Below are 27,086 nucleotides of genomic sequence, written 5' to 3' on the forward strand. Positions count from 1 at the left end.
TAGCCCACTTAGCTTCTTGCCTCATTGGGTTTCAGTGTTTAAGACTCCCGGGAAGTCTCTGCCTTTGGAGTTCTCCTTGCTAGTCATTTGCTGGCAGTCTACCCACCATCTGGCCCTGGCCCACAGATGGGGACAGGACAGAGTTTGCTCTTTGGTTTCTGGATAATTTATGTTCCCTTTTCTGGATTGCCTTCTGACCCGAGAAAGGCATCATATCTAAAGTTCCTTTGTACCCCTTCTTCATTCCATAGGTCCTTTGGGAATCCAGAGAATAGAGGGAGAAGCTGAGCTTCTCTGTTCCCTCAAAATTCCTGCCTGCTCTGCCGTGTGGCAGGAGCGATCAGTGGAAGAATGCTCAGGGGGAGATTTCCCTAGATGCTTCCTTTATAAGATTATGCTTCCTTGTCTCCTCAGTGAGCTAATGTTGCATTTATTGATTTAAATTGTGTATTGAATCACATGAACGCGTCCTATCAGCCGATATGGACTAGACCCAAACTGGACTCATGTTCATTGCAGCTGTTGTAGAAAGTAGGTTGTTGGCTCCTTCCCTCCCGTCTAGCTGGTCTGAAAAAGCAGTTTTCAGTTTTTTGGGACCCTTCTAACCGACCTGACCATTCCATTTTATGACTCTCTTATTAGATCTCATGTTGCAGTGACCAGAAATGCAAGTGGCTTCCAGCTCCCATGAATACGTTCTCCACCCAGAGTCTGACCCTGTCAGTCAATTCTTGTCACGGCACTGTGTCTGCTGTCCGCTATGCCTGGACCCCATGGCCTTGTGAATATAAGCAGTGTCCCCTCTACCACCCTGGCAGTTCCCTGCCAGCTCCTCCCTTTGTTGCTTCTATCATAGACCAGACTGCTGGACATTAGAACCTGGGTAGCAACTGACAGCTGCGACACCATCAGAATTTAGATATGGGGGGAGCCCTTTTGATTTTGGCATTTAGGAGTTTAAATAAAAACAACTGTTGTTTTTAAAGGAAATGAATGGAAGGCCTTATTGAATAGTTTCTAGCTAGCACACAGCTGTTTGCATATTCTGAGAGGAGCTGGGGCTGGCAGGTAACTTGAAATGCTGATTTTTTATCCCGAGTCTAAGAGTCTGTCTTGGGCTAATTCTGAATGACAAATAAACTGGACCTCAGAATGTCATTCACTTCACTTATATCATTGGGAGTTTAACACTTTTGCCCATTTTTGTAAAGAACTATGGGGTCTCAGGGTTGGGAGATTTTAAAGGCCATGTGGGCCAGGTAGTGCTTACATGTTCTTTATAGAATCTGACAAGTGGTTATTGAATCTCTGAAGTTTCCATTCTAAACTTCCTAACAGTTGTCCCTTATGTGGAACTAAAATCTTTCTCTCATGTAACTTTACTACGACATGACAATCTATCAAGTAATTGAAGATAGACCTATTTGCATTCTCTTTAAGCCAAAAATAATGGTTCCTGCAGTCTAAATACTGATAATGTGAATGTTTAAAACAAATAAACCAAACCCATGTGTGGGGACTTAATGTGCTACGGGACTGCGTTAAGGAATGAAAAGAAAGGGCCATGTGGTAGAAGCCCAGGGGGGCACTCAGGTCGCAGGAACAGGAGGGCTGGGGAAACAGGACTTAGGAAAGCATGAAAGTGGAGGCAACAGAGGCAAGTGGATCATTCAAATTAAGTCCAAATCCCTTAAAGGTTTAATGAAGGATATTCAAGAAGGAAGAAAAAACTGAGGCTGATAGTGGAGCTACGAGGTGAGCATACAGTGAAGTAACGCACAGGAGACAAACGGGAAAGCGGCCTCTTGTGTGTGCTATTAAGACGCTTACTGTGGTGGCATTTGAAAATTGTATTATCAGAAGTTGGAAATAAAAATCGTTAGTGATGTGTATATATTTCTTTGCAGGCAAAATTTGGGTAGGAACAAAGCTATCCGTTTTCCTTAAAGCATGGGAAAGGCGTAAGAATGTTTCCTGTGGGTAGCTCTCATTCCTTTATGTGACAATGAGTTAGAGCAGTGAGTGTCACTCACCCCACGTCTGTCTGCTAAGGGGTTCTGGTGTAGCTCCACACAGCAGGAATAGCTTGGTCAGTGCCAAGATTTTATTTAGTTAAAAAAACAAAAAAACTACGCACTCTGCAAGGAACGTTGACTCCTCTGCAGACTTCCTAAGTACACATTTAACTCCTAACTTTTACCACTCATGTACCTGGCTCTATGGGAATCATGAATCTAGTAACTTCTGAGGAAAGTAAATCTGTCCACTCCTCCACCCCCAGGAAATCTATGCCCATGGGCCGTTCTAATTTGGAGACAGCAAGGAATAGCCAAGAACCCTAACACCAGGCTCCTTTCATCCCCAGTAACTTAGTTACATAGTATAAAAAATTTCATTTAGGGAGTGGATACATCCAAGAAGTCATGTGTAATTTTTTTTTTTTTTTAGTAGCGGAATAAAACATTCTGTGGGAATTCACTGTATTTCCCAAAATGAACAGAACTTTTTATTCTTTAAAAATGAAATTTATTATCACTGTAGAAAATTTGGTGATTGCTTCTTTTTTTTTTTTTTTTTGTGGTTTTTGGCCAGGGCTAGGTTTGAACCCAACACCTCTGGCATATGGGACCAGCGCCCTACTCCTTGAGCCACAGGCACCGCCCCACTGTAGAAAATTTGGACACTAAAGAAAAGTCTAAGTAAGTGGTAATCATCCCCAAATGCATCAGTCAGAAAGAAGCACTATTTTGGTGAACATTCACTTAGTTTGTTTGGGTTATATAATTTTAACACTGAGAATGCCAAAAAAAAGTATACACATTTAAGAAAGGAAAAAATTATATTAAAATTGTAATAATATATACTGATAACAAAAGATGACTACGAGTCACGCTGAGCACCTCTTGTAATTGCAGGAAGTATTATGAATTAGTTACTAGTTTTTTCCTTTCTTAAAAGGTGTATACATTTTTTTGACACCTTTGTAGAGTAGTATGTAATCTGTTTTTGACTTATTTTACCAAAATAACTTTCCTATATAAATAAAATATAGAGATCTTCAGTTTGTATAAGCCTCATACTTTATTTAATGAATTTCCTATTAATGGACATATAAATTAATAAACTTCCACTATTAAACTAATACTGTAATGAATATTACACACAAATATCACACCACACTTATCCACTTATCTCTTAGCGTTCTTAACATGGATGAACAGGTTAAAGGATAAATATATATTTAAAATTTTGATACCCACAGCTTAACCCTCCCAAAGGATTAAACAAATTACACTCTCACCAGGGTATAATCCCATTTTTCCATTGACAGTGAATGTTGTCAAACTTAGAAAATCTTTAACAATCTAGAACAGTGGTTCTATTGTTAATATAGTTCCTCATGTTGTGGTGACCCCCAACCATAAAATTATTTTCATTGCTACTTCACAATTGTAATTTTGCTACCTTTTTTTTTTTTTTTTTTTTTGCAGTTTTTGGCTGGGGCCGGGTTTGAACCCACCACCTTTGGCATATGGGGCCGGCACCCTACTCCTTGAGCCACAGGTGCCGCCCAATTTTGCTACTGTTATGAATCATAATTAAATATCTGACATGCAGGATGTATTTAGGCGACCCCTGTGAAAGGGTTGTTCGACCCCCAAAGGGGTCGCGAGCCACAGGTTGAGAACCGCTGATCTAGATGATGAAAGGATATTTAAAGAGTAGCAGAGCAGTACTTTTCAAGTTCCAAACCGTGAACCAAAGTAGGAGCATTTTACCTTGTCTCACGCATCCCGTGTGTGGGTCTTTCTACAAATACTGTACACACGATACTTGAAAGTGGCTTCAACCTTTCTCCATGTGATACATTCCAACATGTTTTAATTTTAGATTATGTAGGTTTTGACTCCCTCAATTTATGAACAAGTAATGAAATGAGATTTTAGTTTGAAAAATAGTTCTAGGAAATTTGTACTAATCTATTAAAATAATTTAAATGTCTTTTAACATGTATTATTCTGAGGCTATACCAGAACAGAAAAATATTTGTTGTATGATAAAAGCAGCATACGTCATTTCCCTGTAAGTGCAAATATGCTCAAGCAATTTATGCAGAGAAAGAAGAAAAACATTAAAATGTTAAGTTTGAGTAATCCCTCTCCCACGCCTGCTTTGCTTTGTCCAAATTATATTAGATTGTTTCCTTTACATTGTAAAAGGTATCCAAACTTATAAAAAACAATACTTAGAATCATAAATACCAGTTAAGTTAGTTTCCGAGTTGATAATGGTCGGTGTGGGTGCTCTAAAGGCTGCTCCGTCTGACCCCCTCCCTCTGCTGCTCAGTTATTACTGTCGAGTGCTGGTCCCTTTGTGCTGTCCTGAGCTGGCAGCACATTAACAATTCACTTCTCACCAGCCTTCCCCCATTCTCCTCCTTCTCCTCATTCTTTTCATCCTTCCCATTCCAGCAGCCCTGGGTCCCGGCTGCATGGGTAGCCAAGGCATCCCACAGATAGAATGGAAATGTACTGACTGCGATTAGGTGATACCATACATCTCCCCCTTAACGCTATAACCAGGGTCCAAAAAGTACAGTTGTGTGGACTATGGAGTTATGTTGTCACATGGTTAATGAAAAAACAGGAATGAGTCTGTTATGGAGGATGGGAACTAATCCCCAATTACGTCGTATCTGAATTTGTGTTATATGGTTTCAATGTAACGAGCTAAAAGCACATTCTCCAAAAAGGAACCAAAGGATGATAAAGAAGACTTTCTGATTCCTTGAAGGATATGCAAAAATGTTAAGGAAAAGATGAACAGTGTCCCATGGACTGGACTTTCTGGGTTGATCATAAGCAGATTTGATTTGATGGTACTGACATGAAAATAAAGCAGTAGCCCGGGTTCCAGGGGCTGGGGCTGTACATCTGAACTAGGATCAGACTCAAAGTTGGGCTGGGCACAGTGGCTCACGCCTGTAATCCTAGCACTCCAGGAGGTTGACAAGACCCTGCCTCTACTAAAAATAGAAAAATTAGTTGGGTGTTGTAGTGGGTGCCTATAGTCTCAGATACTCAGGAGGCTGAGACAGGAGGATCGCTTGAACCCAGGAGCTGAGGTTGCTATGAGCTAGGCTGAGGCCATGGCACTCTAGCCTGGGAAACAGAGTAACAGTCTGTCTCAAAAAAAAAAAGTCAAGAGTAGAAGTTTGTCATAATTTTGCTGTCTACCTATGGGTCTGCAGCTGCTACAGACTTAGTGTTTGTGTCCCTACAAGATCTGTTAAGTTAAATCTTAACCCCCAATATGATGGTATTGGGAGGTGGGGCTTTTGGGAGGTGATTAGGTTGTGAGGGCAGAGCTCTCATGGGTGGGATATCAGTGCTCTTATAAAAGAACCCCAGCAATGGCACCTGTGGCTCAGTGAGTAGGGCACTGTCCCCATATACTGAGGGTGGCGGGTTCAAACCCAGCCCCGGCCAAACTACAACAAAAAAATAGCCGGGCGTTGTGGTGGGTGCCTGTAGTCCTAGCTACTCAGGAGGCTGAGGCAAGAGAATCACCTAAGCCTAAGAGCTGGAGGTTGCTGTGAGCTGTGATGCTACAGCACTCTACTGAGGGCGAGAAAGTGAGACTGTCTCTAAAAAAAAAAAAAATAATAATAAAAAAATGATCCCAGAGACCTCCTATGCCCCTTCTAGCACATGAGAAGGCAGTGTGAAGATAGTGGTCTATAAACTAGAACTGGGCTGTGACCAGACACTGCATCTGCGGGCACCTTAAACTTGGACTTTCCAGCCTCCAGAAATATGAGAAATAAGTTCCTGTTTATAAGCTACCCAGTCCAAATGGACTAAGACAGCAGGACTATCTTATTCTGGTTTACAGAGGACTGAAGTTTACTCTATCTCAGGCAGAGCTAAACAAAAAAGATTACATCTTGATTAAAACAAGATGAAAAGCAAAACTGTCAAGAGAGATTTATTACTAAAAATAAAGCAGCTGCAGTTTTTCCCAGGGTAAACCATCACCATGGGAACCTCTAGGATGAAATGTGCTAATATCTTCTTTACTCTTGAATTGCTGCCTTCTTTATGTATTTTCAATTTTAGTTTAAGTTAAAAATTCATCATGATGAAAATATGTGGTATCTGATCCCTTCTCGTTCAGTCTTCCGACTGAACTGGGCTGCACTGGGGTGGCGACTTCAGGTGCTGCAGGGTGTCTACCAAGGGTTCATGTGTCAGGAACTCGGGCTGGTAGGAAGACACAAAGACTGCAGGCTGAAGGTCTGGGAGGTCCAGGGATCCTGGAGAAAACAATTTTTATTTATTTATTTTTTTTGTAGAGACAGAGTCTCACTTTACCGCCCTCGGTAGAGTGCCATGGCATCACATGGCTCACAGCAACCTCCAGCTTTTGGGCTTACATGATTCTCTTGTCTCAGCCTCCCAAGTAGCTGGGACTACAGGCGTCTGCCACAATGCCTGGCTATTTTTTGGTTGCAGTTTGGCCGAAGCTGGGTTTGAACTGGCTACCCTTGGTATATGGGGCCGGCGCCCTACTCACTGAGCCACAGGTGCCACCCGAGAAAACAATTTTTTAAGTTCTACTGCTGCCGGGGAAACTCAGGAGACTGCTGGTCAGACACAGGGGTGTCCTTTCCATCATTTCCTTAATACCTTTGCATGTGTCAGCCCAATTTTGCCTCTATTTGGTAACTGTTTACTTTTGCAATGAAGAAAACTGTGGCTGAAACAGATTAAGTGACGTGCCTAGGCAGAGTGAGAATTTTAAATCCATTTTCTTATTTCCATCCCAGTTTTCTCTACATGACCCCAAAGCCTGACCCTCTAATCACGCTACACACTTAAGGGAGGGAATCCATGGAACACAGACAGGGCCAAGGCCATGACCTGGCCCCTCTGACTTCGCGTGGTTCTGCTCCCAGCACAGTCAGCCTCCCCGGGTGTTCTGCTCAGGTTTCTCGGGGGCCCCTCCTTCCTATGACTGCACATGCTCCCAGTGACTTCTGGGACTGATCTAGGAAGGTAGGCAGGGGACAGGTTGCCCTGTGACTCAGCACTGTCCATGGCGGGATCAGTGAAAGTTTATATCACTTTTTGCCTATAAATATTTGGGGCACTTAGTTGTGCGTGAAGAAGGGAAGGTAGCCTAAAAACGGTCAATTTTCAAATCAGAAAAGTAAAGTTAGAGATACCCGGCAGAATGGGATCATTAGGATCTTCATCAAAGGTCTGCTGCTGGAAGGCTTCAAAGCTCATTGCTGCGTCATTCTCTGGCAGTCCCTGGGGTAGCTGCCCATCTCCAGGCTTGCAAACATCAAATTTCACCCACTGGTAACTGCAGGATCAAAGGGGATCATTCTCTAGAGTTGTTTGCTAGCCATAATAACCCATTCCTGTCTCCAAAGGAGTCAGGTTATTTTTTCTTTAGATCTCTCTCATATATACCTAAAAAACCCATACTAGTTAACAAAAAAACATAAGCAGGCAAGTCTCTTTGGTGACACATTATTATGCTAGATCTCCCAGCTCTTTTGCTGTCATGGTACACACAGAAAACGGTAACAATTATAACACTGTGGGGTCCTGGTTTCTGCCCACTTGTCTGAGGTGGGGGCTGAGAGACCCAATTCTGAGGCACGCTGGGCAAGAAGCAAGCATGCCTTGGACAGAGAAGCTCCATCAATGTATGAAGGAAGAGTAAAGTAACTGCCAGTTCAGGTCCCTGGCCGGCTCATCACTGAACTTCTCTCAGGGGAATGGACTTGACCACACTTACTTGATGCACTTTCGAGCTCCTGGACAACTCTGGATCAGGTTGTGGATGGTTGGATGAGAAAACCCAAAAAAGTCAGCTCCAGATGGAAGCAGATTAGGCATTGGTTTTCCCCTGAACAAGTGATGGAGAATTTTAGTTTGAGAGTTAGAGGGAGATAAAGATGAGCTGAGGAATGTAATGGTGGTATGAACACAGGATACTGTTGAGATTCTGATTACTAAAATGTTGGAAGGAATAAGGACAGGTTTCTATAAAATAAGGGCTCTCCACTCATTAAAAGCAAGAAGAAAGGTCTCCCTGTACCACCAGGGATCCAGGGATCCCTCAGCCTGTCTCCAAGCTGCTGACCAACTTACATAGTGGCACGTATGGTCTTGAGCAGTTCTGCATGACAGGCATCCGCAGAGGAGCTGACAATGGCATTCTGAGGGTCGTCTTCCGGAACAATTTCAAACTGGGAAAGAAAAGGGAGCAATTAGATCACGCCTAAAGAAGGAAGAAGTACAGTCATGATACTCCTGCAAATATTTCTTCACTCTGGAATCTGAAGCTATACCATCCTAGAACATGGGCATATTCCCATAGTGCTATTAAAAGTTCCAACAGATCCAAGTAAACAGAGAAAGTCCTTTGATTGTTTCACTTCTACCCTTCTTGGTTGCTCTCTAGAGGTGAACATTTTGTTATCAACCTTTCCAGACCCTTTCCTATCCACTGACTTATATCCTTAAGTACAAATACAAATGGCATTTTTAAAAACAGGTGACATCACTCTCCATGTAATATTACAATATCTAGGGGGAGAACAAGATATTTTAGTCACAAGGTCATTCTGTTTTCTTTCATTTTTGACTATTAAAATATCTTGACTGTGTTTATAAAAAGTTATACTAATCCCAAGGATTATGTGCCAAGAAAATGTTTCTGAAACAAGTTCTATTTAACCAGTTAAATTCCTTGATCAGTTTTCTACAAAGCGCAGTTGTTCAATGTTTACTTCATTCATATTATTCTGAACACGATTAAATTATTTTCTGTATAATTCTTTAAAATAATAACGAACAATGTTATATGTTACTCTTTGTACATTTGCACATTTCTCTAGGAAATACAAGACTACCTAGATGTATTCTGGGTCAAAGGATAAACATACCATAATTTGTTTTGCTAAAGAAAACCTTTTCACCTCATCCTAAGATGATTAAAAAAATTTGTCTACATTGTCCTTTAACATATTTATGGTATAAAATGCTGTATAAAGCTGAAGTAATTAAAAGTCATATTGGTACTTATACACAAATAGATCGATAAAACAGAATGATCTGGAAACAGATCCAAGTATTACATATCTTTAGTGTATAAACTAAAGCTATTTGATGTTAATTGAGAAAAAAAATTAAAGCTAGGTCCCTAGATTATAATATGTCAAAAAATAATGTTCAGTAAGGTTAATGAGCTAAAAAAGAAAACTAAAAATCCTACAGATTCTTACTGTTCAAATATGAATCTAGATTAGATTTTTTATTAGATTTGCACTGCATTTATAGATTTCTAGTAAATATGGTACATTGCTACAATAGTGAGTCAGTGGCCCTATTTTTTCGTCAAGAGGTGATGGTGGGGAAAATGCATTGTCTTGCACCTCGGCACTGAGAAGGATGAACAAAGGCGTGTAACAGGGCTAGGACTCAGGCCACCCAGGTCCCTGAGAGCGTGTGCAACCAGAGCCTAATATGAAATTTCTTTGCTATTCCCATTTTGGTCTATCCTGAAATGGGAGAGTATCAAACTGACCTTCCCCATATTTGGGCCCGCATTCCACATAAGCAGGCTTGATCAAGCCACATGTAGTCACAGTATCAACAACAGAAGCAACAAGGTTCAAGGGAAAGGGCATCAGTTTGAGAATCAGACAAACACATGTAAATTCATGTCCCAGCTCAATCACTTACTAGGCAGAGATGTGACTTAGGGCCAGTCACTTTTATGCATCTCCATAATCAAATGGTGATTATACAGTACCCACCTCGTAAAGTGTCGGAACAGGGAACATACTTTAAATGCGTCAGAGAGACAGTTTTCAAAAACAAAACAAAGGAGAAAAAAAGACCACCGTGGTTATCATTAGCGCGGGTACCTGAGGCTGCGCACCACCGTCCTTGATCTGACAGGTGTACAGACACTTTTGGTCTGGGCACTTCATGCTGGCATATGTTCGAGTGCTGCAGTAGCCCACGGGGTAGATGGCACTCTCATCATGGAAGCCAGGTCGGTCGGTGATGATCTATAAGAGAGATTCCCCCAACTTGGGACTGAGGTCACTGAAGAATTCAGGAGTCAAGTTTACTGCGAAAGCCTTTAGAACCACTCTTTACTGGGCTGCAGAGTGACTCAGATCACACAAAGGAAGACAGCAGGCTGTATAGCAGACACAACTGACCTGGTTTCATAGGGACTGGAGGCAGTCTGGGCTTGGTATGGATCAGCAAGGGGTTGCTGCTAGTGGGCGCGGGGAGGGAAGGCTCAGCCCCATTCCCGTATCTCCCTGGTTCTCCTCTCTCTGTGTCGCTGGTCTCACTCACCTCCCCCAGGCTATATACTGTTAGACCCGCTAGTACGATGGGGAACACAGGCCGTCCTGAGGGATCCAGGGCAATGGGCTGAACCAGCTTGCGAGCACCTCCCTCCATTTTCTTTTTCTTGGATGTTTTCTTCAGAACTGAAACGCAAATCTGGGGTCACCCACTTTAGGGCCCTCCCAGTGTTGAGGGGAAGGGAAAAATTTACATGTGACTGTGAAGGGCAATAAGCCAAGGCTGGGTTTACAGACTCACTGAATGGGCATGTGGGGCTCTTCCCCAGTGCCCTGAGCATCTAATCCGCCCACCTTTAATATCAGTGCTTAGGAGCTAAAAGCCTTATACTTTTTAAGGCCTCATGTGTAAGACCAGTAATGTCCCAAGCCAGCAATGTGCTCAAAAGGCCACCCAGCCCATTTCCCTGGCTCTAGGAAAGACTGAACAGAGTGCAACCCAGAGTGCTGGGGATGAGGAAGGAGGCAGTCTCGCTCTGCTCCCTATACATTCATCCAAGTCTAACCAAGGAACTCTAAAAAGACACTTGCTTCTCAAGGGCTATTCGGGCTCCTTAAGAACCAGATGAGACTTTTAAGTATCTGTGGCTGTCTGTGTCGTCCACTACCTGGTACCAGGTCTGTCATTAGTAGCTGAGTCACTGGAGCAATGGATAGTGTCTCCCCAAAGTACCTTCCAGTTTGTTGTTCTCTTTGCCTTTTTCTTTTTTCTCCTTCTTGGATTTCTTCCCAAATGGTTCCTCAGCCCCAGTGCTGGGCCCAGAAATGGGCCCAGCTCCCTGTATAGTTCCTACAGAGCTGGCCACACCGTAAGTCAGGGGCAAACTGGAGCTGTGGGCGGGAGCGGCAGCCTGTACTTCCCCTTCAGTTAGAGCCTGAAGCTGGAGCAGCTTCTTTAGCAAGTACCTGAGGTCAGGAAGGAAAGGGAGCAGATGTATAAACTTTCATATAGTCTCAATTCAGTATCTTACTCAAGTACTGGGGAAAATGAGAATTAAATACCAAGATGATTATACTCATAAAAATATGGTGGTTCTAAAGGCAACCCCGCTGAATCCAGGGACTAATGAAGTCCCAGAGGATAATTAATATTTCAAGAAGCCAAGGACTGTATCTCTCTTACATCTGGAGAGTTCCTTTATTGGAGGGTTTTTCAACCTTTTTTACCTCGCAACCCCCTTAAACCTATAGTCAAACTTCTGCGGCACACTTACATTATGCTGATCAAAAAAAGAGTAAGAGGCCAGGCACAGTGGCTCACGCCTGTAATCCTAGCACTCTGGGAGGCTGAGGCGGGTGGATCGCCTGAGTCAGGAGTTCGAGTCCAGCCTGAGCAAGAGCAAGAGCAAGAGCAAGATCCCATCTCTACTAAAAATTGAGAAAACTAGCTGGGTGTTGTGGTGGGTGCCTACCGTCCCAGCTACTCAGGAGGCTGAGACAAGAGCTTAGTTTGAGCCCAAGAGTTTGCGGTTGCTGTGAGCTGATGTCAAAGCACTCTACCCAGGGCAGAGTGAAACTCTGTCTCAACCTCCCTCCCAAAAAAAGACAAAAACAAAAAACCAAACCTTAAAAAAAGAATATACTTACCGTGCTTTTAACTTCTTTTGAAAATAATGATCTTTAAAAATTTTTACAACACACCTAAGATCCTCTCACAGCACACCAGTGTGCCGGGGCACACCAGTTGAAAATCTCTGCTCTGCTGTGATGTTGGAAGGAGTTAGGCTTCTGAAGGGCACAGATCATGAATTACGGATGTTTATATACCCACTGTGCTTTGCACAGAATAGTACATACTGAATAACTATTTGTAAAATGAGACACTGTTTCTGTATCACTTGGCTTTTGTAACTGAAGAGTTACAAGATTACTTCTTTGACGTGGCAAGAGGGCTTTATTAAAAGATTAATAGAGGAGCTGTTCTATCACTATGGTCCCATACGATTTGGGTGTGCAGGAACCAATACTCCAAGCTGTGAGTTTCTCTGTACTTGATTAAGTGGCCAAGGGGCTAGATGTGCAATGCACAAAAATCCCAGCAGACAAAAATCCCCAGAGCAGTAACACCATTATCAATCACTAAAAATGTAATTCAAAATGAAGCTAGCTCACCTTCTTTCTTCTTTTGCTTTAAGAAATTTTTCCTCAAGACGAGCAATTTCATCACAAATAGCAGCATTTTCCTTGAAGAAAAATTTTAAACATAATCACACAAAATGCCTAAAAGATTGAAGTATTATGTTGGGAAGAGGATCTACCATTTCAAAACTAAAGAAGTCTGTGCTGCTGGGTGAGAAGAAAGAGCTATTATACCTTGCATACAATCTATAAATAAATTGATAGGTAAAAGTAGTCAGGTTCTACTATGGGCTGAGTAATATTATCCCATCTGGGATACCTTTGAGTGAAAAGGGAGTACCATTAATGCTTATGCCAGAAGAATATGGTAAACCATGGCCTGGGCATACCAAGATTAATGATTATCTTAATTAGTGTAGTCTTTTGTAGAGAGAAAGGTATACTGCTTAGATCCATAGATGCTTAAATTCAACATTAGGCTATCTATGAGGATTGTCTGTATTCCCAAGGGCCTCGACATTTGAGGAATTTACAAAGCCAACCTGTCCCAAGCATCCCATACCTTAAGAACCTCAGAGATAAGAACTGGATGGAACAAAATGAATTAGTGTGTAAAATTATTAAGCTTCATAATATATGTACTCTAGTATCATCTTTCTTTACTGATGACTCAATCTACCTCTCAAGTACCAATTTGTAGGGAATACTCCACTCTGGATGCTCCATACGTGGAGCTTCAAACTCTCAATGTTCAAAACAGTATCCCCTTTCTTCAGAAAACCTTCTTTATGTATAAGATGGAAACAACATCCTTCAACAATATACATGCCAAGCTTTAGGTACTTTTGACATGTAGGGGATAAACACAAGACAACAGTCAATAAGATGTCAGTTCTTATTAATTCTACTTTTCTTATTTCTCTCCAGTGCATGTAACAGAGCTAAATAAATGCTTTTGGAATGAATATTCTAATTTCCAAACCTTTTTGTATAAAATGCAGAGAAATGTTTGAGCTTTTAGCAGAGAGAAGAGGTACTAGTTGTTGATTCAGATGTAAGCTTGAAGAAGCCAGAATATTTTAACGCAAAGTTGTAGTAGGCCTGCTAGTTCATTCATTCAATAAACTAGTCCCTCTACCATAAAAGAAAAGCAGAAACCCTTGGGAGACTCAAGAAGTCAAGAGGGACAAATATTGAAAGCTTCATGTACTGGGCAAGGGAAGAGTTTAGTTATGGGGAATGTGGAGCACTCAGTAAACAGGCTGTGTAGTAGAAGCAGTAAACTAGAATCAAGGTTTCTAAGTTGGAGTCAGGGCCCTGTCACAGTGCCCTTGAACAAATCATCTCTCTGGATTTCACTGTTATGATTTCTAAAACTGTGCCTAAATCTCAGGGTTATCTGAGAATCAAACACATTTCTGAGAGTTTTGCAGTAATAATGACTGAAATTTACTGATGCATCTTCTAGGTACCACTTTTTCTCATTTAATCTTAATAACTGCAATATAGTTACTAGATCTCAGTTGCAGATGAGGAAGCAGAGGATCACAGAAATTATCTGTCCAAGGATACAAGGCTAACCGGTAGTGACATATGCAGACAAGCTAACCCTATTATTAATACTGTCACTATGGGAAAGGCAACAGCTTGGGGAAGATTTCGCAAGGAAGGAGGCTGGAGGAGGAAACGGACTGAGCGACCATCACACTCACAAACACTGTGGCTTTGGCCGCTTTGCGCAGCCGCAGGTACTTCAGCCGATATTTCTCGTTCTGGCTCTTCTTCGGGAGCTTTTTCATCCTGGCCTTGCTGGACGGCAGCAGGGCCCGCGGCGAGGAGGCGAGGCCGCCCAGCAGGCTCATGGTCCAGCCCCGCTACCGGGGCTCCAGGACGCGGCCAGCATGGGCTTCTGCGCCGAGGAGCCGGCAGGAGCGCTGGCTCGGCGCGTTCGGGGCTGGCGGAATCGGGCCTTGACGGACTGAGCCCTACAGGACGTCCCCAGAGCGAAGCGCAGCGCCAGAAATCTCGCAACCCAAACGGCTGCCGGCGCCTCCCGCCACTTCCGCATCTATCTCGGAAGTAAGCTCTGTCCGGAAGTGACGTAAGGCGTCGGCCCCGGGTAACTTCCGGGACTGGGGAGGGCGGTCTTAAGGTTCTAGGCCGGCCGAGGGGGAAAGAGGGTTGGGGCTGAGCCCTGGGCAGGAGAGGAGGGCGGGGCGTCTTTGAACTAGGCTGAGGAGTCTCGCTGAGCTCAGACCAATAGTCATTTCCACCGCGCCGGCCCCAGCAGGGCCTTTCAACACCTGTTTTCCACACTTGGTGCAGACAGGTCCTCCTGCGTTAGAGCTGGGACTCAGCTTCTTTCCTTGCTTCCCTTCCTTTATGCAGCTCACATAAATGTTTCTTCAGGGTCTCTCCATCCTGTGATCCTCCTAGAAGCTGGCACCACAATAGTGAACAGGAAGAAAGGCCTTAGCCCTCTCAAAGCTTAGAATCTGTCAGAGAAGATGGGAGATTTAGCAAGCAGTTTCCATAAAATGCTAACGCTTAGTAAATGTTTGCCTGATGAAACCCAAAGTGTATTTCTATACCTATGTAGTTCTAACGTTAAAACCAAGTTGTATCTAAATTCACCAAATTAGGAAGCTAGGCAAATTTTTGGGGTGTTGGTCAATGCCCTGGGGCTGGATGGCAGAGAGCTTTCTTTTCACAGTGCTGTTGAGTGAACCTCTAAATGTTTTTTCTCTCGCAACTAAATATATTCTTCTTCTTCTTTCTTTCTTTTTTTTACTAAATCATAGCTGTGTGCATTAATGCAATCATGGGGTACAATGTGCTGGTTTTATATACCATTTGAAATATTTTCATCAAACTGCTTAACTTAGCCTTCACCGCATTTCTTAGTTATTGTGTTAAGACATTTTATACTCTACACTTAGTAAATTTAACATGTACCCTTGTAAAATGCACCACAGGTGTAAATATATTCTTTAGAATAGTGGAGGTGAATGAATTTCTAAACTGTACTGATAGAAAATATAATTCCTGTTATATATTCAAAATGCAGGCTTCTCCAGTTGTATATGGAAATTCTGGAAAATACGTTACAAAGTTTACAGAAAGTTTATTGAATTACTACAGAGAAAGATTCTAACACTAAAGTAACTTATAATTAAAAAATGATAGATTTAGAATTGATGACCCAGGTACTTCAGAAAATTGTAAAAACAGAGATGGGAGATCAGCAAACGATTTTTAAACACAGAACCAAGGCTTACAGATGTCCTTTTTTTACTGTCCATATTGTAAGCTATCCTTATTGGACCTGAATGGCTTTTAATAGCAGCTTCTCAAGGTGCCATGGTGCTTCCACAGACATTCTTAAGGCAGTCATATAGATTCAGCTTTGGCGGGATTATTTCTAGGTCACAAAATTCTCAAGCCTTTGGTAATACAAACTGGGACTTTACATTGGAACCTAAAATAGTTACAATAATAGGAAGAGACTTTCTTTTTCTTCTTTTATTTTAAAACCTTATTTGCTAAATTGCCTGCTTTGTTCGTTGTTGAGCTGTATTTTTTTCCTTGCAAGCTTGGGGATCTAACTTTGTGTTATTCATCTTCATATGCAGATATCACATCTAGTGGGAAGGAAAGTGCAATCTTTTGTCTTAGTTTACAGGCTGTTCTGGCCAATGGACTTCAATGGAATTTACATAAAAATGCTTATCATTTCTTTTTCATAGAAGTATTTCCTTACAATAATAAAACATTTCATGTAAATTGTTTAGAAAATTGGAAAATATAGTACAAAGAAGATTTTTAAAAATTTATAATGCTACTACTTGGAGTGAACCACTTTTAATAAATGTTAATATTTTCATGCATTTTTTTGTGGGTTAGATCATATGGAATATAATGTTTCCTTTTAATAATTTACCATTAGGAAAGAATCATTTTAGTGTTATTTTGACTTTAGAAGCATAATTTTAAATGTCTGGTTAATAGTCTATGGCTATATTACATTTTGCATAATTTTTCCATGTTGTTTGACTCTTTGGGCAATTGCTATGAAATGCCTGTTTTTGTACAAAGCTCTTTCCGTATAAGACTATTTTTAGAGCCTGGGTCTGGGTACTCCAAAGGTGATACTGCTGAGCAACTCAGTTACTTATTTGTTACTTATCTGTTCAGAAGAGTATTTATTTAGTGCCTATAATGACACAACCCTTAGGAAACTTAAGAGGGAAAGACAGACAAGTAAATCGGCAATATTAATAATGGTGTAAAAAGTTTATTTCAGACGTAGGTTTTATTTGATATGGACACCTCTCCCTCGTTTAGAGAAGGAGGGAGGAGATAGGGGAGGTTTCTTAGGGAGATAGGTAGTCTGCCTGGTCAGACTGGAGGAGAGGGAGGAGAGAGAGTGGTTGGCTCAGTGAAGAACAAAGGAGGGCATTCTGGGTAGTGGGCACAGCATATGCAAAGGCTTAGCATTGTGAGAAGCATGGAAACTGCAAGTAGTTGATTAGCGCTTAAGATGTAAGTGGAGAGAGGCAAGAGGGGAGATTGAGGTAGTAAATGCGCTTGGATCATGAAAGGTCTTGTGTCCCAACTGAAGAGTTGGACCTTTATCCAACAGCAGTAGGAAGTCATTGATGAATATCTGTGTATCACTCTTCTCTTGTTTAGCAACATTTACTTAGATGAAGGAGAGTCTATGCAAAAATTCTCTAAAGAAATGCATCATGTGCACCCCTAAAAGAAACATAAAATGAGAGCCAGCATGGTCTTATGGCTGATCATGGCCTTTGGAATCAGATCAGGGTTCCATTTAATCCAGGAAAAGGAATGGGAGCTGAGACGGGAGATGAATTAGAGAAGAGAGAGCAGGGTTCAACAGTACTTTACTGTCGATCCTGTTTAGTTCTAAGTCAGTGTTTCTCAACCTTTTTTATTTTTTTATATCTCAGCACACTTGAACCTATAGTTAAACTTCCGCAGCACACTTAAGCCCTGAGCCAAGGAATGAGGACGGCCTCTGGAAGCTGGAGAAGGGAAGGGAACAGGTTCACCCCCTAGAGCAATGTGGTTCAATCTTTTTTATTTCAGGACACACTTGAAGCTACGGTTCAACTTCCGCCGCACGCTTAAATTATGTTGATCAAAAAAGAGAGTAAGAAAAAGAATGTACTTACTGTGCTTTGAACTTCTTTCAAAAATAATTTAATTAATGATCTTTAAAAGTTGTCACAGCTCACCTAAGATCCTCTCATGGCACAACAGTTGAAAATCACTGTTCTAAGTGGTTGATATTTAGTGATTGGCTCTAAGGGAAGTTATAGTATTCCCTAGGGTGTTAAAAGCATCTCTTGGGCCCCTTAAGAGTTGTCCACAACCCATAATGCCAGCCCTTGATGATATGAGTCCCTGGTTTAGATGATGAAACCTGGTTCTGGACACCTCAAGGCTCTACTTATGGCTAATACATGGCCCTAGCCTTGTTTTACTACATCTTTAAACCCTAAGATCAGATTCCAAATTGAAGCCTTCATTAAATCCTGGCTCACACTTTGCTGCCCATAGGGGGCCCGGGCAAGGTTGATGACTTAAACAAAGCACACTGGGAAAATTTCTGGGATTTCAGGTGCCACCCAGAAGTTTCCAGGGGTTTTACATATTTATTATTGTCTTAACAGGTTTCCTCACTTGCTCTTTGGGATAAGCTGAGTGTGTATCTTAGAGGGTGATGGAATGAATGTAGTGAGAAGAATGTGCCTCTATAAATAGCCTTTAGAATCTTCTTTCCTTGTAGACTTTATTTATTCTGTCTTCATAGAATAGATCTAATTTTTGGTTCTTTTGACTCTTCAGTTTCAGCTTTCACATTTATTTCCTTGGCTTTGTTATAGCTTCTTATCTTTAGGATAACATAATGTAGGATGATTCAGCTGAATCCAAGCTTGTCTTTCTTTTCTTTTCTTTCTTTCTGTCTTTTTTTTTTTTTTTTTTTGTATTAGTGTGTGTGGCTTGTGAAGAAGGAGAAAGACTTTTACTTTCCACAGAATTTCTTGCTCCATGATCTCTTAACTATGGGTGTTCATCACACCCCTGCTGGGTGAGGTGTTTGGGTTTTGAGGGTTCTAAGCCAGCCAGTAAAGTCATGAAATCGACCACTGTGTCAATGTTGTGCTTCTGGCTGGTTGTGTCCTTCAACACACATAAGACACTCAACCAGCTAAAAGAGATGAGTTCAGAGATGTTCGCTCGGAGGAAAAGAAGGAGCACATTGAGGTCGTTGATGGGGCATCCCAGCATCTTTCTGCTGAGAAGATCAAAAGCTGGAAGCATTTCATAGACAGATAGGAGACGTTTGTCCCACCAACACAGCCGTGTGAGGTTGTAGATTATCACTGGAACCAACAGGGTATATATTGCTACACTGGAGAGGCTAACAATCTGGAAAACGGACAGGGAGGTCAGCCTACATGTGATCAGATCAGGAACGTGGGTCTCGTCACTTAGCAGCTTTGCCTTGATGGAGCAGCTGAATTCTTCTTGGAAGAAGACATCCAGATGGAAGTGACCAAGGTACAGGTAGATGGCCGAGGTGAAGAGGAGCAGGAGCGCGTTCCTCAGGAGGTAGATAGCCACTAGTGAATGTGAGCGCTGCTTACAGGCCAGGTATCGCTCTAGCAGAGGGAATTCAAAGTATCGTTCTTTCCGAGCCCTGGGCAGGGGAAGGAAGGAAACCAGCCCATTTAGAATCGTACCTCAGGAGAACTTTGTGGGAAAGGAACAGAAGATCTCTGCTCCCAACATAGCACTCTTGGCTTACATGAAAATCTGCCTTCCCTGAACATAAACGTGCTTCAGAACAAAAAAAAAAAAAAAAGGAAAAAGGCGAGTGAGCATAGCTTGATTCTCCAGGCATTGACTGAAATGTGATAAATCCAGCGAATGATCAATGAGTAATGAGTAGTCAAACTGGATTTCTGCCCAGCGAGGCAGACTGAAGCTGTAAGTGAAAGCAGGACGTTTCGGAAACAATAGGCTTATGAAATCAGCACTGGACTGAGAGTCTAAATAAGTGCATTCTGACTCTTGGCCTGTGTAGTCTGAGTATGATTTTTAGGCCAGTCCATTAATTTTATGTAATTAAATGTGGTCACAGTATTTGTTGAGAGCTGTGGTGTTTGGGTACATGTCAGCTGGTCTCTGCTTACACTCAAAAGAAGCTTAGAGCCCGGCTTATGGGGAAGGGGCAGATAAGACAACCAAATATGAAATAAGGATGGGGTTTGATTTGTTGACTTGATGGACTCAAACTTTAGTAGCTGCAAAACTTAGGAGAGGGAGGTAACAGTGTGGGCTAGAGTGTTCAGAGACCTTTACAAAGACTATTGGCTTAAAGCTGGGCTTCAGGGTAGAGAGGACCTTTTATCAGATGATGGAGTAACGAGTGCATTCATAGGACATGATATGATTTCAAATGTTAGCTTAACTGTCCTTTTGCCTTCTTGGGGCACCTCACCTGGACATTCTATTTAAAACCATATTTCATCCTTCTGGCTTGCCAGTCCCCCTTTACATTTTTCTTCATATTCCTTATTATTTCCTGACATGTTTTTTACTCCCTATTTTTTCCCCTGCAGTATGTAAGCCATCCAGGTACAGCTTTATGTCCTCTTGCCCACACTCTGCACCACACACAGATTTATCAGAAGCACCCAGAACACCTGCCTGGTACACAGATGTAGGAATGATTAAATCAATGAGTGATTTGTTCAGGGGAAAAGAAGGAGATGGCCTAGGTGGAGTGGAAGGTTTTACCTGGTCGTTAGTTGAAAAAGTAGTTGGTGACCTTATGTAGAAGGCCTTGGACAAATATTTAGGAGAATTTTGGCATTTTTTTGGTAGGTGTGGAGGGAGCTAGTGAAGGGGAATAGGGTACAGAAGTGGTGTTTTAGAGGGATGAAGCCCTTCTGTGTGCGCTTCTGTACACTAGAGGCAGAGTCCTTTCTCTTCTCCCTTTACAGAAATGATAGAAAGATAAGGAGATGATGTGTCCACACTTTGCACTCTTGAGAAGGATGGCATAGAAGTTACTTTAAAGATGGCCAGGCAAAGACCCCATTTTAATGGTTGACTGAATTTTTCAGAAAAAGGTGGAAGAGAGAACTCACTTGTCCAACTCATCCCAAAACATGTGGGGGTCGGAGCTCTTCTGCTGGATCTTCAGCACGTGCTGCACCAGGCGGATGGAGCGGTTGTAGGATTTGTCCAGTTCGCTGATGATGAACAGCAGGTCTGAGCTGAGGGCTGGCACCGCCGCGTACTGCCACAGCAGAACTGGCAGGTACATGACCATGGCCAGGGCCAGCAGGGAGTAGGGGAGCGCCTGTGGGGTGAGAGTGGCTGAGGAAGGGTTGGACTGCCAAGCACCAGGTGATAGCTCTGAGTGAGGGGCTCCCTTTTCCGGCCTCTAAGAGAAAGGCTGCGCAGACAGCTCTCCTGCCCTGGCTGAGTACAGGGAGCTTTGGCAGAGAAGGGATGTGTTATCTTCAGGCTCCCCCATCCATTTATCTGCTCCTGCATCTGTCTAGGGGCCTAGGGCGGGGTGGGAGAGGGAGGGAGAGAGGCAGGCTCTCCCTACCTTTCCCCTCCAAATGTTAATCTGAGTAGCTAGCCAGAGAACACAGCCAACAGTGGCCATGACATTCTAGGGGAGGGAAAGTCACATTTTGTCTCCATGTAACCTTTCTAGTCTTCAATGATGCACAGCGGTCTTTTCTGAATTTTGGATTCGTGGTAATGCTTGCACCATCCGACACTTTTTTGGAGTTCTTTGGGGAAAGTTTTTCACTTACAAAGATACACAAACGGGCTTTTTTCTGGGACAGAGTCTCACTCTGTTTCTCTGGTAGAATGCAGTGGTGTCGTCATACCTCACAGCAACCTCAAACTCTTGGGCTCAAGGATCTTCCTGCCTCAGCCTCTGAGTAGCCTACAGGTATGTGCCACAACACCCAGCTGATACATTCTATTTTGAGTAGAGATGGATCTCGTTCTTGCTCAAGCTGGTCTCAGACACACACAGTGCTAGGATTACAGGTGTGAGCCACCACACCTGGCCCGCAAACTGACGTTTAGGAATGCATATAAACCAGTGGTTCTCAACCTTCCCAATGCCGCAATGTATTTTCATTGTTAAAAAGGGGTCACGACCCACAGGTTGAGAATTGCTGATATAAATCTTGTTTTCAGCTACATTATTAGCTACACTTGTGTCAATTCTCCTTTAATATGTTGAAGTCCTAATCTTTAGTACAGCAGTTCTCAGCCTGTGGGTCACAACCCTCAGGAACTGTATTAAAGGGCTGTGGTGTTAGGAATGCTGAGAACCACTGCCTTAGTACCTCTGAATGAAAACTTATTGGAAATGGGGGCTTTGCAGGTATAATTAATGAATTTAAAATAACATCATACTGGAATAGGGTGGCCCCTAATTCCTTATGGCTGGTGTTCTTAAAAAAAAAAAAAAAATCCTGGGCAGCGCCTGTGGTTCAGTGAGTAGGGTGTCACCCTATACCGAGGGTGGTGGGTTCAAACCTCGCCCCAGTCAAACTGCAGCAAAATATAGCCAGGCGTTGTGGCGGGGCGCCCGTGGTCTCAGCTAACTCAGGAGGCTGAGGCAAGAGAATCGCCTAAGCCCAAGAGCTGGAGGTTGCTGTGAGCTGTGATGCCATAGCACTCTACTGAGGGTGACAAAGTGAGACTCTGTCTCTAAAAAAAAAAAAAAATCCAGATAGAGGCAGACATGGCCATAGGAATGCCCAGCATGATGTGTCTGTAAGCCAAGGAGAAGGGCCTGAAGGGTTCTTCCCTTACAGCCCTCAGAAGAAGCAACAGTGATGACGTGTTGATCTTGGCTGTGCGGCCTCTAGAGCTGTGAAACCGTACATTTCTATTACATTTCTATTGATTAAGTCACGCAGTTTGTGATACTTTGTTACAGCAGCCCTAGCTAACTATTATAGGCACTTTTCCTTAGGTTTCCTCATCATATTGACCACACCTCAAACCGTTGACCCCACTCTTTTGCCTGCAGTAAAATCTCTGTGTAAAGGTTTAATATGCATTTACTTATTTGATGTTCATAGGGATGCTATCAGGTTAGTATGTATCTCTGTTTGACAGATAAGGAAACTGAAGCGTGAAAAGAGTAAGTAACTTGTGCAAGCTGTACGCCCAGTAGGTGGGAGAGCCAGAGTGTGGAACTAGCTGAGTTTGGAGCTTACTCCCTTAATGACCACTTGACTTACAGCTTTTTTTTTTTTGAACCAGGGATGCTTTGTTAGAGGAGAGTTTGAAGGAAAAGAGGAAAGACAACACGTGTATTTGAGGAGAAAGGGTGTGTATATTTTCTGCACTCAGCAAGACAGCTATGTTAGGAAAGGTACCTGACTGTGAGACCATGAGAGAAAATTAGAACTTTTTTACTCCTAAGAAATGACATTTCTTGAAAATAAGCCCTTTCCCCCAAAGGATTCAGTTTTTGTAGATTTAAAGTGAGGCAGAGAATTTGGGTTTAAAGATCCTGATTATCAATTTGACCCTTTTCTGACATGTGAACCCCCTCTGTGATTGAATTTGTTACCATTTAAATCCCACTTAGACTTCTATTGATAGAAAGCTCACAAACCCTTTCCCTTACATCTCTGGTTTTGCCTGGATCTTAGAACTGTGGCAGTTTGAAGCCTTATAAATTGTCATACCTAGAAAATGCTGTGTGACTTTGTGAACTGAATATATGTGTCACCACTAGTCTGTCATAAACCCCCACTGAGATGACAATAAAAGATTAAAAAAAGATGGAATCTTATAAGGACAAAGAGATCAAGAGAGGTGACAAGAGAGCAGAAAGCTGAAAACTGGGAAATAGTTGCAGAATAGAAGGTACTACCCTGTGGGGAGGACAGGAAGCTGGGGTGGGGGCAATCAAGCTGGTTTGCACTACAGAACCGGAAGGCCTCAGGAAATGGACACACTGGGGACGTCTGAAAATGAGAGTGCAGGTGGGGTCGAAGTGAGAAACAAGCCCACAGAACCTTTCTGTAAGGTGAGCTGTTCAAGTGGCCCTCTCTTTAGTCTTAAAGTTTGCTCTCTAGAGAGATTAAACCAGATTAAACTCTGCACTCTCACATCCATCAAGGCAGCAGAGCCATACTGATAATTGCGGGAGCAGATGAATGGACACTGAACAGTGAGACCCACAGCCGAGCCCTCAGAGGGTGGGCAGCCAGCTTAAATTCCAACTGCACCCCTCCATCTCTGCAAATTAAGGACTGAATGACTCTTCCTGGAGAAAGCTGGCCCAAGAGAAAGGACTATAGAGTTGAGGTTTTTCCAACGAAATAGATCACAGGGTCACTGTAAACGGAAGGCTGCCTGTCTACGACCTCACCCATGAGCACAGCCCTTGCCATCGGACAAAAGTGGGCAGCCAAAGATCACCAGATGTTTGACACATGCCTGAAACATCAAAGCTAGCAACCAAAATAAGTGGGGTGGGGGTGAGGGGCAGAGGCAAGAGGGGATAGAACGGGGCAGTCCTGTCCCCTCCAGTCAGCCATGGAGCTGGCCTGATAGAGTGTGGCTGCTTTACCTTGTGGGGCCAGAGAGATTTCATCTTGTACTGGCCAGGCTCATCCAGCTCATGGTGAACCAGTGAGTCCCAGCAGGAGCTGTCCACATAGGCAGCCTGCTGGGCGCTGAAGTTGCTGGGACAGAAGCAGCTTATTGAAGACCCTGGAACAGAAATACAGCTTTGCAGTGGCCTTGAGCTGGAGTGGAGCACTGGGAACCTGGGGTCACTCCTCTAACACTCATCGGCCCTGAGCTGGAGTGCAGCAATGGGAACCTGGGGCCACTCCTCTAACACTCATCAGCCCTGAGCTGGAGTGCAGCAATGGGAACCTGGGGCCACTCCTCTAACACTCATCGGCCCTGAGCTGGAGTGCAGCAATGGGAACCTGGGGGCACTCCTCTAACACTCATCGGCCCTGAGCTGGAGTGCAGCAATGGGAACCTGGGGGCACTCCTCTAACACTCATCAGCCCTGAGCTGGAGTGCAGCAATGGGAACCTGGGGCCACTCCTCTAACACTCATCAGCCCTGAGCTGGAGTGCAGCAATGGGAACCTGGGGGCACTCCTCTAACACTCATCGGCCCTGAGCTGGAGTGCAGCAATGGGAACCTGGGGCCACTCCTCTAACACTCATTGGCCCTGAGCTGGAGTGGAGCAATGGGAACCTGGGGCCACTCCTCTAACACTCATTGGCCCTGAGCTGGAGTGCAGCAATGGGAACCTGGGGGCACTCCTCTAACACTCATCGGCCCTGAGCTGGAGTGCAGCAATGGGAACCTGGGGCCACTCCTCTAACACTCATTGGCCCTGAGCTGGAGTGGAGCAATGGGAACCTGGGGGCACTCCTCTAACATTTATTGGCCCTGAGCTGGAGTGGAGCAATGGGAACCTGGGGGCACTCATCTAACAGCTTTCTAAGGGGTCAGTCACGTCCACAACTCTTTCAACTCTTGGCCGATTTCTGTGTCCGGCAGGCACTACCTTCTTCTGATGCCCCCGTTTTCTGTGTTGGGCACTGCTATGTTGTAGTTGGACAGGGTACACCTTGACAGCACTCCCCTGTCTGGCCCAGGCCTATCAGTGCACTGACTTAGGGCTGGTGGTTCTGTGTTCTCAGAGCCACTGATTCCCAGACTGGTGGGCCTTGGGGGTCCCTGTGTTCCCACAGCCTGGCACCAGAAGCCTCACAGTGTAATGGTGATGTCTCCTTCCTGAGACGGCAGACAACTTTTAGGCTGTAAATATAAAGGATTAATTACTGGATTTCTGATCCCAAATCAAAAGAAAAGGTGGGCAAGCAGAGCCGATAGGCGAATGAGCTTGGAGGAGCATCTCTGGCTTTTTGTATTCCTGTTATTCTCCAGGAAGGGCAGAGGTGGGAACCATTACTTCTCCCCTTCTGGGGATGAACCAAGAGGCAGTGGTGGGGGTGGCACACCTCAGTGGGAAGTATAATAAGCTGACGGCGCAGGCAGAAAAGAAAGCCAGAAGTCTCAGGAAGTCCACATTCTGTTTAACAGAGGTAGTGGATTTGCTGAGTTAATTCAGCACGCGAAATACTAGATCCGTGTGTGTGTTCATGACTGTGTTGGCAGTTGTGGAGAGGATGCAGTGAGCTTGTCCAGCACCCCTAATGGGCCAGGTTCCATCAGACACTTAATGTTTGTTCTCAAATCAGCAACCCTGAAGATGGGGCTCAGAGGAAGCCAGAAACTTATTCACAGTGGCTAAGAAGGAGAGGTGTGAGGTCCTGAAAAGATTATGGGACTCTAACCTCTCTCATCCAGATGAAAACGAAAATTATAGTTTAAGTATTAAAATGACACAAAAATATATATGAATACTAAAATCACAAGTTTTTTGGTTAAATGTAGCATTTTGGAGATGAATTCTCAGACTTTCTGGTGCGTCTCCTTTGCTGGTGTCCAAAGCTTGTACACTATCTGCCCTTTGGGTTATCTAGTCCAGCCCCAAATTATGAGACACAGTGGCTGTGGGTGCTGCCTCACCTCCGAGCACGGGCAGAGCCTGATGTGAAGTGGAGTCTCTCTCATTCACTGGGCCTTGGAAGCGACTTACCGGAGGAGAACTCCTGGGCGAATGCCAAAGACATCAGCAGCAATGGGGAGCCCACAGCTACGAACTTGACCATCCGGTCCAGGGGCAGTTCCAGGCGCAGGCCTTTGAGGCGGGGACCCCTGCGGTCAGGCAGCAGGGCATCAGAGAGCATGTACTCCGCAGCTGTGTTTGCAAGAGACATGGTGCTGCTGAACTTGCCCGTGCAGTGGTGGCTGGAGTGATCCCGGGAGAGTGGAGTGAGGAGGCGACAGCTTTAGGCAGCTGGCTTTGAGCAGACAGTGCCTGCTGCCCCAGGCTCATGGGTATCTGTGCTAGGAGCAGGCAATGGCTCTCTAAATAACTGCACAGGTCCTGAGCTAGGCACCCTGGTAATTAGAGGGAGGCCTAGCCTTAGTGGGTCTTTGCTGGAGGAGGGTCTGTCTTCACCTGGGCTGGTGCCAGGCTGCTCTGCGGGTTGTGTCCGAACAGATGTGTCCTGTGGCTTTATGTTGCCCTCTCATTAATAAAGTATTTTCAGCAGGGTGGTGGAGAGAGGAGGGCTGTGGAGCCAGGCCCCCCATGTAATTGGTGTGGAATTTGGGTGGGGAGTGCTTGCATGTGTTGTAGGCTCTCATTTTGTGGTTTGGAGTGGGGATGGAGCCCCCAAGACCCAGCTAGGATTGCTACCCCTACATGGTCGTCTTTGTCCCAGTGATGATTTTTGCTCTAGGCCCAGGTTTTTTTTTTTTTTTTTTTTTTTTTTCCCCAAAAAACTGCTCTGTATTTGGTGTTAAATTGCCTTCCCTGATTCTGGTCTTTCTCCGAGACATTTCAACCACGTATTTACAATCTCCAATTCCTTTTTAGCCTATCAGTTCTCTTGAGAGCTGGGGG

General features: G+C 43.8%; 3 protein-coding genes across 6 annotated transcripts in view; 1 reads left to right on the plus strand and 2 right to left on the minus strand.

Annotated features, from left to right (window-relative positions):
- Positions 1 to 5,831, plus strand: part of SIAE (sialic acid acetylesterase) — a 40,812-nt gene extending 34,981 nt beyond the window's left edge. For all 3 annotated transcript variants that reach the window (XM_053593097.1, XM_053593099.1, XM_053593098.1), the window contains exon 10: positions 643 to 5,831. In XM_053593097.1, coding sequence (XP_053449072.1) covers positions 643 to 876 — 234 coding nt within the window. In that variant the 3' untranslated portion in view covers positions 877 to 5,831. The remainder of the gene's footprint in view (positions 1 to 642) is intronic.
- A 147-nt stretch (positions 5,832 to 5,978) lies between these two features.
- On the minus strand, positions 5,979 to 14,582 carry TBRG1 (transforming growth factor beta regulator 1). 2 transcript variants are annotated; one of them, XM_053593100.1, is made up of 9 exons: positions 14,197 to 14,582; positions 12,518 to 12,588; positions 11,079 to 11,311; positions 10,395 to 10,531; positions 9,950 to 10,096; positions 8,169 to 8,266; positions 7,813 to 7,923; positions 7,229 to 7,371; positions 5,979 to 6,316 (listed from the first exon to the last, which is right to left on the minus strand). In XM_053593100.1, exons 1-9 carry the CDS (start codon positions 14,344 to 14,346, stop codon positions 6,174 to 6,176), a joined length of 1,233 nt encoding a protein of 410 aa, XP_053449075.1. In that variant the 5' UTR covers positions 14,347 to 14,582; the 3' UTR covers positions 5,979 to 6,173. The 2 variants fall into 2 exon arrangements, with proteins under 2 accessions (XP_053449075.1, XP_053449076.1); XM_053593101.1 differs by lacking the exon at positions 14,197 to 14,582 and adding an exon at positions 11,620 to 11,734 and having other exon boundaries at positions 12,518 to 12,582.
- Positions 14,583 to 18,574: 3,992 nt separating this feature from the next.
- On the minus strand, positions 18,575 to 26,394 carry PANX3 (pannexin 3). The gene is made up of 4 exons (XM_053593103.1): positions 26,214 to 26,394; positions 24,153 to 24,295; positions 20,671 to 20,885; positions 18,575 to 19,214 (listed from the first exon to the last, which is right to left on the minus strand). The coding sequence occupies exons 1-4, from the start codon at positions 26,392 to 26,394 to the stop codon at positions 18,575 to 18,577; spliced, it is 1,179 nt and encodes a 392-aa protein (XP_053449078.1).
- Positions 26,395 to 27,086: the final 692 nt, after the last annotated feature.

The sequence above is a fragment of the Nycticebus coucang genome, chromosome 6, assembly GCF_027406575.1.
Source record: "Nycticebus coucang isolate mNycCou1 chromosome 6, mNycCou1.pri, whole genome shotgun sequence".
In the NCBI taxonomy this organism is placed as follows: Eukaryota; Metazoa; Chordata; class Mammalia; order Primates; family Lorisidae; genus Nycticebus; species Nycticebus coucang.